General features: G+C 51.1%; 1 protein-coding gene across 1 annotated transcript in view; it reads left to right on the top strand.

The window, feature by feature from the left end:
* The window catches only part of Glp1r (glucagon like peptide 1 receptor), a 36,424-nt gene extending 24,211 nt beyond the window's left edge, over positions 1-12,213 (top strand). The window contains exons 7-13 of the mRNA XM_032888683.1: positions 819-978; positions 6,182-6,242; positions 6,757-6,826; positions 6,932-7,020; positions 7,381-7,519; positions 8,878-8,919; positions 11,578-12,213. Coding sequence (XP_032744574.1) covers positions 819-978; positions 6,182-6,242; positions 6,757-6,826; positions 6,932-7,020; positions 7,381-7,519; positions 8,878-8,919; positions 11,578-11,742 — 726 coding nt within the window. The 3' untranslated portion in view covers positions 11,743-12,213. The remainder of the gene's footprint in view (positions 1-818; positions 979-6,181; positions 6,243-6,756; positions 6,827-6,931; positions 7,021-7,380; positions 7,520-8,877; positions 8,920-11,577) is intronic.
* The last annotated feature ends 739 nt before the right edge of the window (positions 12,214-12,952 follow it).

Here is a 12,952-nt window from a genome sequence, read left to right as displayed (position 1 = left end):
TGTCCGCTGCATAAGCCATGGGTGGATAAAAGCAAGAATAGCTCAAACATGACCTTAGGGAGTTACTGTCTGATGGGCGAAGCTGTCCATAATGGGGAACCCTAGCGTTATGGAAATCTACCATGGGAAACTCCTAGTCTGATGGCAGAGGCAGTACACTGTGGAGAACTCCTAATGTGATGAGAGAGGTAGTTTAACTTGGGGAGTCCTAGTTAGGTGGGAAAAGGCAGTTCACCACGGGAAACCCCTAGTCTGATGTGAGAGGCCATCTACCCTGACAGGCCTAGTTTGATGAGACAAAACACCTTAAGAAGCCCCTAGTCTGATGGAGGAGACATTCAACCACGGAGAGTCCCTAGTGTGATGGGAGAGGTAGTTCAGTACATGGAGCTCCTAGTCTGATGGAAGAGAAAGTCTACCATGAGGAGCCCCTAGTCTGATGGAGGAGGCAAGTCCACCTTGGGCAGGTAAGAGACTCTGCTGTAGGGAGTTCAGTCTGATACAGGGACTTCTCTGGTTGCAGACCAGAGTTTGAGTCCCAGATCTACCTTGTACTGGTTGTATGCAAGTTCAGACACATCACATGACTTCTCCAGGGCTCGGTTCTCCTCCCAGCCTGGGGTCAGCAACAGGTGCTTTCTTCTCAGGAAAGGGAGGGTTTAACGACCTAGAGCAGAGAGAGTTCCCAGCAGTGACCCATGCCGTATGAAAGCTCCATCATCCCATGGTAGGACAGTGGCCAAGCCAGGCCATCGAGGAGTGACGGGTGGGGCAGGAGGCAGGGCTACTGTTCCCATGGGACCTTTCTTTGCCCCTAGGACTCTCTGGGTTGCCGACTGGTGTTCCTGCTCATGCAGTACTGCGTGGCGGCCAACTACTACTGGTTGCTGGTGGAAGGCGTGTATCTGTACACGCTGCTGGCCTTCTCGGTGTTCTCGGAGCAGCGCATCTTCAAGCTGTACCTGAGCATAGGTTGGGGTAAGGCCCACAGTTGTTTACCTCACCACCTCCATGGAGACCTGTGTCAAGGGCTGGAAGAGCCCACCCTAATATATATATATATATATATATATATATATATATATATATATATGTGTGTGTGTGTGTGTGTGTGTGTGTGTGTATGTATATAAATGTATATATGTGTATGTATATGTGTGTATATATGTTTATATATGCATATATGTGTATATACATATATATGTATATATGTGTATATGTGTATATGTGTATATATATGTATATATGTGTATATGTGGGTATATGTGTGTATATATGTATACATGTGTGTATATATGTGTATATATGTGTATATATGTGTGTATATATGTATACATGTGTGTATATGTGTGTATATATGTGTGTATATATGTATACATGTGTGTATATATGTATATATATGCATATATAGTGTGTGTGTATATATATGCATACAAATATATACACATACATGCATACATACCATATATGTTTGTGTGTGTATATACATAGACATAGACATCGTATACATAGACATTATATACATAAACATCATAGACATGTATCTTTTCTTAGTAGATGCTTTCATTCTCATATGGCCAAATATCACCCCTACCCCCAACCCCCTTAGCCCTGCCCCCCACTAGAAGTCAGGAACTGTCTTCAGATACCTCTTCTCCTGAGGTCCTATGGGAGCCTGCTTCATTCACGGTGCAGGGCAACCTGAGGTCCAGTGGGAGATGCTACACCCTGGGCCTCACAGTGGGCAAGGGGTAGGCAAGTGAGCGGGATACGGGCTAACATAGGGTACCATTTTGATGAGGAAACAAAGGACCCGGGAGAGCCAAGCTGGGAGGGGTAGCCAGCTGAGGAAAGGAGTGGAGTGTGGATGTGCCCGGAGCCCAGCTGGATACGTTCAAGCCAAAAAAAGTCTACTGAGAACCATTGGGTCTTTTTTCTTCTGGAATATCTCTGGTTGTATTTCTACCTCTTGTATCATGGGAGCCTCGTGGAGGATGGGAAGGGTTGCAGTTCAGTTGGAGTGGGGCCGGGTGGGTTGTAGCCCTGCTGTAACAGGGAGATAGATGGGGGCAGCCCCTCCTAAAGGGACCAGTGGGATGGACAGCACCGGGGACAGAGAGGAGACAGGCCTGCGCTCAGCCCTCATTAATCTACCCTTGAAGTTCCAGAGTTTTCTCCCCAGATCCCTCCTAGCCTTGGCTTCCAGAGACTTCTCAGCTTAGCCACAGCAGATTGCACTCTCCCGTCCTGATCCTGCTCAAAGTAGGAGATGAGGGAAGGGTGACAGGTCCTTCCAAAATGCCGCTTGGTGCTGGAAGCATCCTCCTCATGAGAAGTTACCTGCTCACCTTCTGAGAAGCCACCTCAGGTTTTCAGCCCCTTGGGGCCCAGCTCTCTGGCCATCTTGGCTCCTCTGCACCCTTCCTGTGCCCTGCTTATTTCTTCTGGTGTTCCTCACCACCTCAGGTTGAGGAGCTCTAAGGGGGTAGGGGGCAGTGGGGACAGTTAGCATGACCAAAGTCTTAAGGATCCTAAGACCTGGAGAGCAATGGGGCCTTAAAGAGTAGGTATTGGGTAACAAGAGGCTCCTAGCTTCCTGGCTCTGGGCCTCATCTACACATCAAATGCAAGTCTTAGCTTTTGCTTCCCACTCAGGCCCCTGCTGACTCTGCTGAGGAGGCTTAGATCTCCGTACAGATAAAAGTGGCCCTGGCTTCGGGGTACAGAGATCCCTGATGGTCCCTGTCCTTCCTCTTCCTAGATCTTTCCTTCCTTCCTAAGCCTCTCTATCCTGCTAGGCAAGCCCATCAGGTGGAGCATCTGGAGAGCCCTGGTGCTCCCTAGGGGTAGGGGCAGGGGCAGACCATTAAGGAACTCGGGGAAGGGTTTCCTCCGTGTGGGGGACAAATAGTGTCTGTCCATTCTGGGAAATAACATCAGCGCTGTTTGTATCTGTCGCCATAGCAACCCGAGGGCAGGACCAGCTGAAGGGAGGTGTACAGGGAAGCAGGGAGTTGGTAGGGGTCAGTAGAAACAGAGGATGCTCCAGAGTTCTCAAAGTCGGAGATGGGGGAAGGCTGACAGGTCTTCCTTGCCTATCCTACCTCACGGCTCAGAACCCTCGAGGGCCTCTTTCCCACCCACCTTTTCTTGAGGAAGTGGGGTAGGGAGAAGAAGGGTCAGAGAGAAGAGTCACAGATATCTGCATACTCTATGGCCACGTCAAGAGGCCTAGCCCAAGTCAGGATGCTGTAAGCAGCTTTCAGCTTCCTGTGTGGCTGAACTGATGAAATTGGGGGCGGGGGGGTGGCTAAAAGATGTATCAGCTTATGCTGTCACCCATGAGCAGTTCCCAGGAGACAAATGATAGCAGAGAGACATGACGTCCCAGGACCCGTTCCGTACATCTGGTTGACCTTGCTCTCCTAGCTTGCCTTGGCGAAATATCACCTTGGCAGGTAGCAGGGCTATGCTCTTGTTTCTCCACCAGATGTTAACAAGTGGATGAAGCTCGCCAAGGGTAGCTGGTGACAAGAGCAAGCTCTCTCTTACTGGGGTGAGGTCTCAGAGAAAAAGAACAGCGGCTGATGCGGGACACACAGCCGGAAGTTCCTGTGCACGGGTAGCCTAAGAAATGGCATGTTCTTATCTAGAGAGCTTCCCTCCTCTTGTTGCTCTATTTATTCCATTCCTACTGGGCATATTCTATGGGGCAGGGTCTCCTCGATGCCCCACGCCCCTCCTAGGTCACCCATTATTTATTCAGTCCCACAAAGGCCTGGTTGGAAAACACGGGTGTTGGAATGGCTGGTCTGCGTAAAAATAAACAGGGTGGGGAGAGACAGCTCCCTTGATCAAAGGGCTTAGTGCACAGTCGTGAGGACTGAAGTTCAAGTCCCCAGAACTCCCACAAGGAAGCTGTGAGAGATGCTCGGGAGACAGAAGGATGCTTAGGACTTCCTGGCCAATCAGTTTAACCTGATTAGTAAACCCCAGGTTCCAGTGCGAGACCCCAACTCAAAAAACAAGAGGCAGATCCTTAGGACTCACCTGAGGTTGTCCTCTGGCCCTCACATGCATGGTCATGCACACTTTTGCACACGCACCCTCAAACATAGACAGGGACGGACACACACACACACACACACACACACACACACACACACACCTTAATATGCACACCATGTCCTACTTCATATACCCATGTGACCCACTTGAGAAAGGCATAGGCAGGAGGCAGGCAATGAGAATACTGATGCAGAAAGCCATTGAAGGCGGCTGGAGTGGCTATAGGGTTACAGCCCCAGATATGCCCCTACCTGTGTCCTTTCCTCCTGTCCCATGGCCTCATCTGCCATGAGAGGGTGAACAGCCCACCTGCCGGTTAACCAGCACAGACTGAGCTCTCTGGGATGAATGGGGCTCCCGCTCTACTCTGTAGACCCTAGAAACCAGCTGGGTTGCGTTTCTGTTCCTACATAACAATGACCTCTGAACTTTGCCACTTAGAGCATCAAAGTGCTACCTCACCATTCCTGGGCTCAAAACTCTTGAGTTTGATGTGGCTGCACATCCCTGACTCTGAATGCCCAGCTGGATCTGTCTGCTAGAATTGCTGTCATCCAGGGCTCGACTGGGGAATCTACCTCCAAGCTCGCTCATGGAGCTGTGGGAAGGAGCGCTCCATTCCTCGCTATAGGGACCTCTCTGTAGGCTGTCAGAGATAACAAATCCACCTTCTTCCATTCCCCCAACTAAGTGAAGAAAAAGAGAGACCGACCAAGAGAGACTACAGAACTCTATGATCGTAGCTCTTAAGTAGTAGATGGAGGGGGCTGAAGAGATGGCTCAGTGGTTAGAGCACTGACTGCTCTTCCAGAGGTCCTGAGTTCAAATCCCAGCAACCACACGGTGGCTCACAACCCTAACCTGATCAGATGCCCTCTTCTGGTGTGTCTTTTTTTTTTTTTTTTTTCCGGAGCTGGGGACCCAACAGGGCCTTGCGCTTGCCATAGGCAAACGCTCTACCACTGAGCTAAATCCCCAACCCCTCTACTTTTTTTTTTTTTTCTGGTGTGTCTTAAGATAGCAACGGTGTACTCATATAACTAAAATAAATAAATCTTAAATTAAAAAAAAACAAAGAAAAACGTAAAGAATATTAAAGACAAAAGAAATGGATGGAGAAAGATCAGGAGTTCAAAGTCACCTTTGATTTTGTAGCAACTCTTAGGACAGTTTGGGCTGCTTGAGACCCTGTCCCAATGACAACAACAGAAATACAAATGCCAAGAGGTTGTAATCCCCGGGAACCAAGCTATGTTAATCACCTTTGCAGTGCTATAACAAAACACCCAGGGCATGGTTATCGTAAAGATAAAAGGTTTATGTGTAAGATTACCATCCTGCTGGCTTAAGTCAAAGATGAGGCAGACCCATTGCTTTGGCCCTCTTGTGGGGTGCCGCCTTGCAGTGGTGGGTACATATAGATGAGAAAATAGCTGGTTCTGTGCAAGGAAACAAAACCGAGAGATTGGATGGGCTGGGGTCCCAGAATCTCCCTTGGGAAGGACTACCCCAGACCCTATCTTCTGAAGACTCCACCATCTTCAAGCATCACATGAATGCTTATCTAAACCCCAGTGCTCACCGGGACGTCTAACCACTGCATCTGTTGATTGTGTAGGCTTCCCTGTAACCGGGGTGGGGTGTGTCTCTTTCCCAGGCTCTGGACAGTGACATGGGGGAGGGAGCCATCAGCTGAAGGAGCTTGTGGGCCCTGAAGGAGTGGACTGAGGTGGACATAGGGGCTGAAGACAGGGAGGACCGAGCATCAGAAAGTTTCTTGGTCCTCTCCCCATCCTGTTGTATGGATCCTCTGCTACTGGAATGTCTATCCTGGGGTCTCACAGCCAAGACTCTGGAGGCAAATCCTGGTAGAGGGCTTGATACACAGAGGGTCTGGACCATGAAGAAGTCTGTAAGGAAGGATGTAGAACATGAGTGTGAAACCCTGAACCTCCATTCTCCCCCAACCCTCAGGCTAGCCTGTTTTAGGGCCAGGAAGGGAGAGAGACTTGGGGCATGAGGGGTCTGGGGTGTGGAGAGGACCTGGGCACTGTGGCAGGATCTCTGACCTGCCAGCTCCGATCTCCTCTCTGTCTTTGCCTCCTTCCTCTAGGAGTTCCGCTGCTGTTCGTTATCCCCTGGGGCATTGTCAAGTATCTCTATGAGGACGAGGGGTGAGTGAGTGTCCTGCTGCAGGAGAGTGATGTGCTGGGGTCTCGTGCTTCTCAGCTATGGGAGTCTTGAACCCTGGAGCAAACGTTTATTGCCTGTCAGGGAGGATGTGTGGGGTCAGCAGGAGTTTAACACATGAATTCAGTCGCTAATGTCCACTCCCTGAACCTGCCCTGGTACGGTAGGATGACCAATATTTCTGACCTTTGTAGTCCATGGTGCCTCCCTGATGGGTTTTATGAACATCAGAATGAATAGCCCATTGTTCTGTGCGTGAAGCCAGGTGGGCATGTGACTGTTTGCAGAGGTCTGTGAAGATGGGGGGAGGCATGGGTATCTCCGTGTGTATTGACCGTGATGTATCGAGGATTTGGGGCTTGGGGTGGAGCATGGGATGCCCTCATAGGGCTCTGCATGGATCTGCCACTGGGTGTAGCACTTTGCTTGTCCTGTCCTGGCCTCCGAGGGCTCTATGGGTCCAGCTGGGTGCCTCGTGTGTCCCCTTTTCCTCCCCAGTTGCTGGACCAGGAACTCCAACATGAACTACTGGCTCATCATACGCTTGCCCATTCTCTTTGCAATCGGGGTAAGTGACAAGAGTTTGGGGGTTTGGAGTGGAAGCTGGTGGACCCCAACTGTGACCAGGAAGGAGAACGAGAGGTCCCGACCCTCCTGCTCGTACATTCTGCAGGTCAACTTCCTTATCTTCATCCGGGTCATCTGCATCGTGATAGCCAAGCTGAAGGCTAATCTCATGTGTAAGACCGATATCAAATGCAGGTACGCTCACCAAGCTGGCCTCAGGGGCGCCCTCAGCCTTCCCTTCCAGGAGAGAGAGAGACTCTGGGGTTCTCTGTTTGGAACCCTGTGTGATGCTCTTTTGCATCCAGGCCTGGTTTATAACCCCTGACCTTTCCCCTCACTCTATTCTTAGCAGCCCCTGGACTTTGGAAGTTTTGACCTCTGCCCTCCCCATCCCCCACCCCTCCCCAGCAGCCAGCCCCGGGGTATTTTAATGAAGAGCATCCGTGACTCAGCAGAAATGGGGAGGTGGTGATGATGGTGGTGGTGTGGATGCAGAAAAGAAGGAACAGTCTGCACAAGCCCAGAATGACCCTAGCGGTCTCGCCCTCTCTCCAGACTCGCTAAGTCCACTCTGACGCTCATCCCGCTTCTGGGCACGCATGAAGTCATCTTTGCCTTTGTGATGGACGAGCACGCCCGAGGAACCCTACGCTTCGTCAAGCTGTTCACAGAGCTCTCCTTCACTTCCTTCCAGGTGACCCAACGCCGGGGCCGCTTGCCTGGGATGTCCCAAAGTGAGGGAGGGTCGGGCGCCAGCCTGCATGGCACAGATGAGAGAAATGGGTAGGCCGAGACCTGGGAGAACCATCCTGACCCTGAGTCCCACGCAGTGGGAGCAGAGCCAGAGCAAGTGTATTGCTCCCAGGTATTTGGACGTATAAACCAGTCTTCTCTGGAAATCCATAGGACAAGAAGACCTCCCAGATGTGGACCTGGGCATCTGGGCATATAGAGAAAGGCATGGCCATCCACTAGCATTCTGCCAGGCAATTTATTATACACACAATACATTCAGTTGAGAGATCATTCCCATTTGACATAACTGGAAACTGAGGCCCAGAGACGTTAAAACAAGATTTACGGGGTGTTCTGGGGCCTTTCCTGGGGTGACATGAACAGACAGACATATTCATCCCAGACAGAGTACTGACAGCCAACCAGAGAAATGAGTCTACTGAGGTCCATTTGAACCAATGAGCTTGTTGGGGTTGAATACAGGAGCATGAGTGGCTTAAAGACAGCTGAATCATTGCAAAGCCCGCCCCACCATGGCTGATAACTCACAGAAGCTGCAGCCCTGGAGCTCCCTGCACAATTGGCCGGCAGCTCCATGGAGCAGAGTCTCTTCTCTGCAATTGTTGACTGCTCAGAGAACCTGATGGAGGGGCCTTGTATCTTTCTGAACTTCCTGAGTCTTGTAAGTTTCAGGACCTTCCTGGGTCTTATGAGCCTCCCCCTTCCTTCCAGGAGGAATATGTTAAGTTAGAAAAGCTAGCTGTACCACACAGGGGTCACACAGGTTCAAAGCAGGGAGTCAGTCCTCCTCACTAGCATTAGATGATGCAAACGTTGTTGGAGAGACTACTCAGTAGTTAAGAGGACTTAACTCTTGGAGAGGACTCAGGTTTGGTTCCCAGCATCCGTGTGTTCTTGTACACTTGCCTGTTACTCCAGCTCCAGATCAGACCTCCTCTCAAGGGTTCCTACACACATGTGGTGCATATAAACTCTACCTTTCTGTCTGTCTGTCTCTCTCTGTCTCTCTGTCTCTGTCTCTGTCTCTCTCTCTCTCACACACACACATATATATACACACATTCATGCACATACACATATACACTCATGCACTTGCACACACACACATACACACACACAGACTCACACTCATACTCACACAATTCATTTTGGAAAATTGAAAAAACAAAATAACACCACCTTTGTCTACTCCCAAGCCTGTCCCGGCTGCCCGATCTGTGGAGAGGGGTGTCAAGAGCTGGTTGTCCAGTAGTCTCCTTTGGGCTCCCTTCCTGCTAACATGCCTCTTGTTTCCAGGGCTTTATGGTGGCTGTCTTGTACTGCTTTGTCAACAATGAGGTAAGGTCTGAGGAGGGACAATAGGGACCCTGTGGGGGCTGCTGCATTGGCTGGTAGGGGGCTATGCAGTCTTTCTAGTTGAAACTTCTGACCCTTTCACTATGGCTGAAATTTGAGGTGACATCTTGCCTTTATATTCTATTCTGTGCTCTCCCTGTCAACACACACACACACACACACACACACACACACACACACACACACCCCACAGATTGAAAAAAGAGCTTAGGCACCACTTAGCCTTGCATCAAAGGGTTAAAGTTGACTATTTCAAGCAGGGGTGTCCAACCTTCTGACCTCGCCACATATCACTGTCATCCACAAATGATTTGGGCCACCTCCGTCGCTATCCCAACACGCACTGGGCCGTCAGGCTACAGGTTGGGCGCACCTGATTTATTGCAGAGTGATCCAACACACATGTGCCTAAGCCAGTCTCGTGGCCTCTGCCCACAAGAGCTGTTCTCCAGACCTGGGGTTGCCATGGCAATGCCAGGTACTTGTGACCTGAGAAGATGGCTTGAACATTTGTCTCATGCGGTTGTCAAGGCCTGTACCAGCTGCTGGTCGGGGGGTAGTGGGAACAAGGGGAGGGGAGGGCTGGCGATGGATTGACCGTGGCTCGTGTCAGAGGGACAAAGTGAAGTAGTCAAGCAGCCCCGAGGGCTCATTCTGTTCCGCGCCGCCAAGCTGCGTGACGTCAGGCTAGCCGCCTTGTGGGCTTTCTCTTTTCTACCCAGGGGTCAGTAGAGGTGAGAAAGATTTACCAAACCTGGGGTGCCCTCCGGTACTTAGTCAGGGAGGGCACTTGGAACACAATGCTAGGCTTCAGTGCAGAAAGGGTTAACATTGGATGGTGCAGATGCCAGGCCATTCATTCATTCATTCATCCGATCATTCATTCATTCATCCGATCATTCATTCATTCATTATCATTCATTCATTCATTCATTATCATTCATTCATTCATTCATCCAATCATTCATTCATTGGGTTATTAGCACAGAGAACAACTCTGATGACTGGGACCATCATGGAATAAAAACAAACAAAACGAAACAACAGCAAAACACTAAGGGAGGCAGGCTGAAGGGATACCATGCGTTCTAAATCCTGCTGGTTTGGCTGCGCCTTGGTGGACCAATTTTCTTTCCCTTCCTCCAAGTGGGAGACTGTGAGAGATTTGCTTTCCTGCAGCTGGGCGGAAGGGAGCCATCGTTGTCTCTATCCCAGCTGACAGCACTCCTCGAGCCCAGCGAGGCAAGACAGCTGTAGGTAGTGTCTGCTCCACCTCCTTCCCTTGCCCTCTGGGCCTGGGCTCCATGACGCCATGTGGGACACCAAGACGCCCTGGCAGGCAGGCGCTGGTTGATCTTAGCTCCACTCAGCACAGAAGTTCTTGTAAGGGACGGCTTGTGGCCACACGGGGTGTCTGGCTGGGCTTAAGGCTTGATGTATGACTCGGAAAGAGTAAGGAAGGAGTGTTTGCCTAGGGGCAGGTAGAGACGTTGGCAGGGAGCCTGTTACACACAGCCAGCCACTGGCAGCCGGCCTTCCTGATGGCTTGGGACTAAAAGGAACACGGTCCCAGACAGTCCAAGATGGACTGATGAAAGCCCAGAGGCCGGATGAAAGATCAGACAACAAGAATAGCTCCCAGAAGAGACATCCAGCCTTCGGGACACGCTGTGCTGGTTAGAACAGCCCGAGAGCCACAGAACCGTGATAGAGCCACAGCGTTAGCACGAAAGCTCAGGGACCAGCGATGGTGGGGGTCCGAGCGACTTTCTGCCCCCGGCTGATCCTCTAGCATAGACCCCCGCTGAGAAGTCTCCTCCCCTGGGGAACGCCTGAGCTCTGCACAATGGGGAATCTTGAGTTGGCTGAACTCACATAAACAGATTACCCAGCCAGGCTCCCGTCAGTCAGTCTCTCTGCATGGGATGGGTCCAAAGGTACAGAAATCCGGGCCTTGTATTATTCCCCTTGCTTTCTTCACATTCAGGGGAAGGAGGCAGGAGGGTGGAGAGTTCAAAACCAGCCTGGACTCCATAGTGAGACTTTGCTGTCAGAGTCCAAAGGACAATAAACCCAGACCCAAACAGAACCGAGCAAAAGCTCCTCTGGGAGTTTAGACAACCGAGGGCCTCACCAGGGTTAGGGGTGGGGTGTGCCTTCCCCTTTCAGTTGTCCAAGCCACCAGGCGAAGAGCCTTTTATAAAGTGAGACTCCATCTTCCCCAGCGCTCACTCTCTCTCTCTCTCTCTCTCTCTCTCTCTCTCTCTCTCCCTCCCTCCCTGCCCCTCCCCCCTCCTCCCTCCCTCCTCCTCCCTCCCTCCCTCCTCTTTTCTCTTCCATTGAATAATACTGTGATGGATTGTAAAAGGTACTTAGCTGAATCACTGAATTTAGAAATGGAAAGGGCCAATTAAGTCATCAAGCCCATCTCTCTCCAGAGGAGAGGCAGAACATAGGAGACAACAATAAACAATTTTATTGGGATATTAATTTAGGCGCCTGAAGACCTTGACTCGTGTCTTGTCATATAATCCAGTGGATTTTTTTCCCCCTTCCCTGCTAATGTAATAACAGGGCCATTTTGTGGGCAGTTGGTTCGCCTGATGGCTTTTTGCCTCCCTCTCTCCTTTCCCACGGAAGGTCCAGATGGAGTTTCGGAAGAGCTGGGAGCGCTGGAGGCTGGAGCGCTTGAACATCCAGAGGGACAGCAGCATGAAACCCCTCAAGTGTCCCACCAGCAGCGTCAGCAGTGGGGCCTGGTGGCAGCAGCGTGTGTCGGCCACCTGCCAAAATTCCTGCAGCTGAACCCCAGTGCTGCCCTTCCTGTGGTCCTTGCTGCTAGCTGGGTGGCCATCCCAGGTGGGAGAGACCCTGGGGACAGGGAATATGAGGGATACAGGCACATGTGTGCGCGTGCCCGCACACCACACACACACACACACACACACACACACACACACACACACACACACACACACACGCTTTCCTCCTCCAAACCTATCAGACAGGCAAGCGGGCAGTGCCTCCTGGGACCACAGACACATGTTCTCCAAGGAGAACAGCCTGCTAATTTAATCTCAGCGACAGGAAGAGAGGAAGAAACAATTGCTGTTAAGATGAGGAGGACTTCTTCCTGTTAAAGCTGCAAGGCCCTTGGGGTTCCCTCGGACAGAACTGCAAATCAACCCCGGAACTCGCGCTCAAGGGCAATTGCTGACGGGTGGAACTTGGGCTTGCGAGAGGAGGCAGGTCCGTGAGAGACCTGCCCTTGGAACCTCAGCCAGCTCATCGAGGTGAGCCGGCTGTGCTGTGTACACGGCTGGGGTTGTCACCTGCATCACCCTTCCTCTCGGACGAGAGGCTTTCTCTGTGCGTCTGGAGTGCCGCCATTCCTCCATCTGCCCGTTCATCCGCCATCCTGTCTTTGCCTTGGGGAGGGGGGAGGTTTGTTGAAGTCATGCCGTGCAGCTCTTTCTGGAAGCATCTGTGGATGCTGAGGATAAGCATGGGGGAGATACAACAGAGGTAGTCTTTGTCCGTGCCCACTTCTTGCCTGGTCCTTTAAGCCACTTTGCTCTTGGTTTCTGCCCTGCATGGGTACTACTAGGGCAGGTCCCAAGTTAAGAAGCCCAGAAGTGAGGTGTGAACCCTCAGTTCTGTTGTAAAGATGCTCAAATACCCTCTAAGGTTCATCTAAAGGAGTAACCCCCCTAGGGGTGCTGTTGACCTGAAATCAAGAGGACCAAGGGATCCATTGCCAACACCCCCCCATCCCCTCTCCACCTCATCTGTGACCAGAGTCTATGCTTTGGATGAGGACGGGGTACATCCTCTGACCTCAGAGGCTATGACCCAGAAGAGATTCTTCCCTGAATCCTCCCACTTTGAGCACATATAGACTTTATCCTTCTTCACTCTGTGTCTATTCAAACGTACAATTCTGGTTTCTCTCACCCCACGGAAGAACTAGATCACGGCAGCTGTTATGTTTGAGGGAATGGGGGGGAAGGTGATT

The sequence above is a fragment of the Rattus rattus genome, chromosome 18 (assembly GCF_011064425.1).
Source record: "Rattus rattus isolate New Zealand chromosome 18, Rrattus_CSIRO_v1, whole genome shotgun sequence".
Lineage (NCBI taxonomy): Eukaryota > Metazoa > Chordata > Mammalia > Rodentia > Muridae > Rattus > Rattus rattus.
This window is presented reverse-complemented; position numbering and strand designations above follow the sequence as displayed.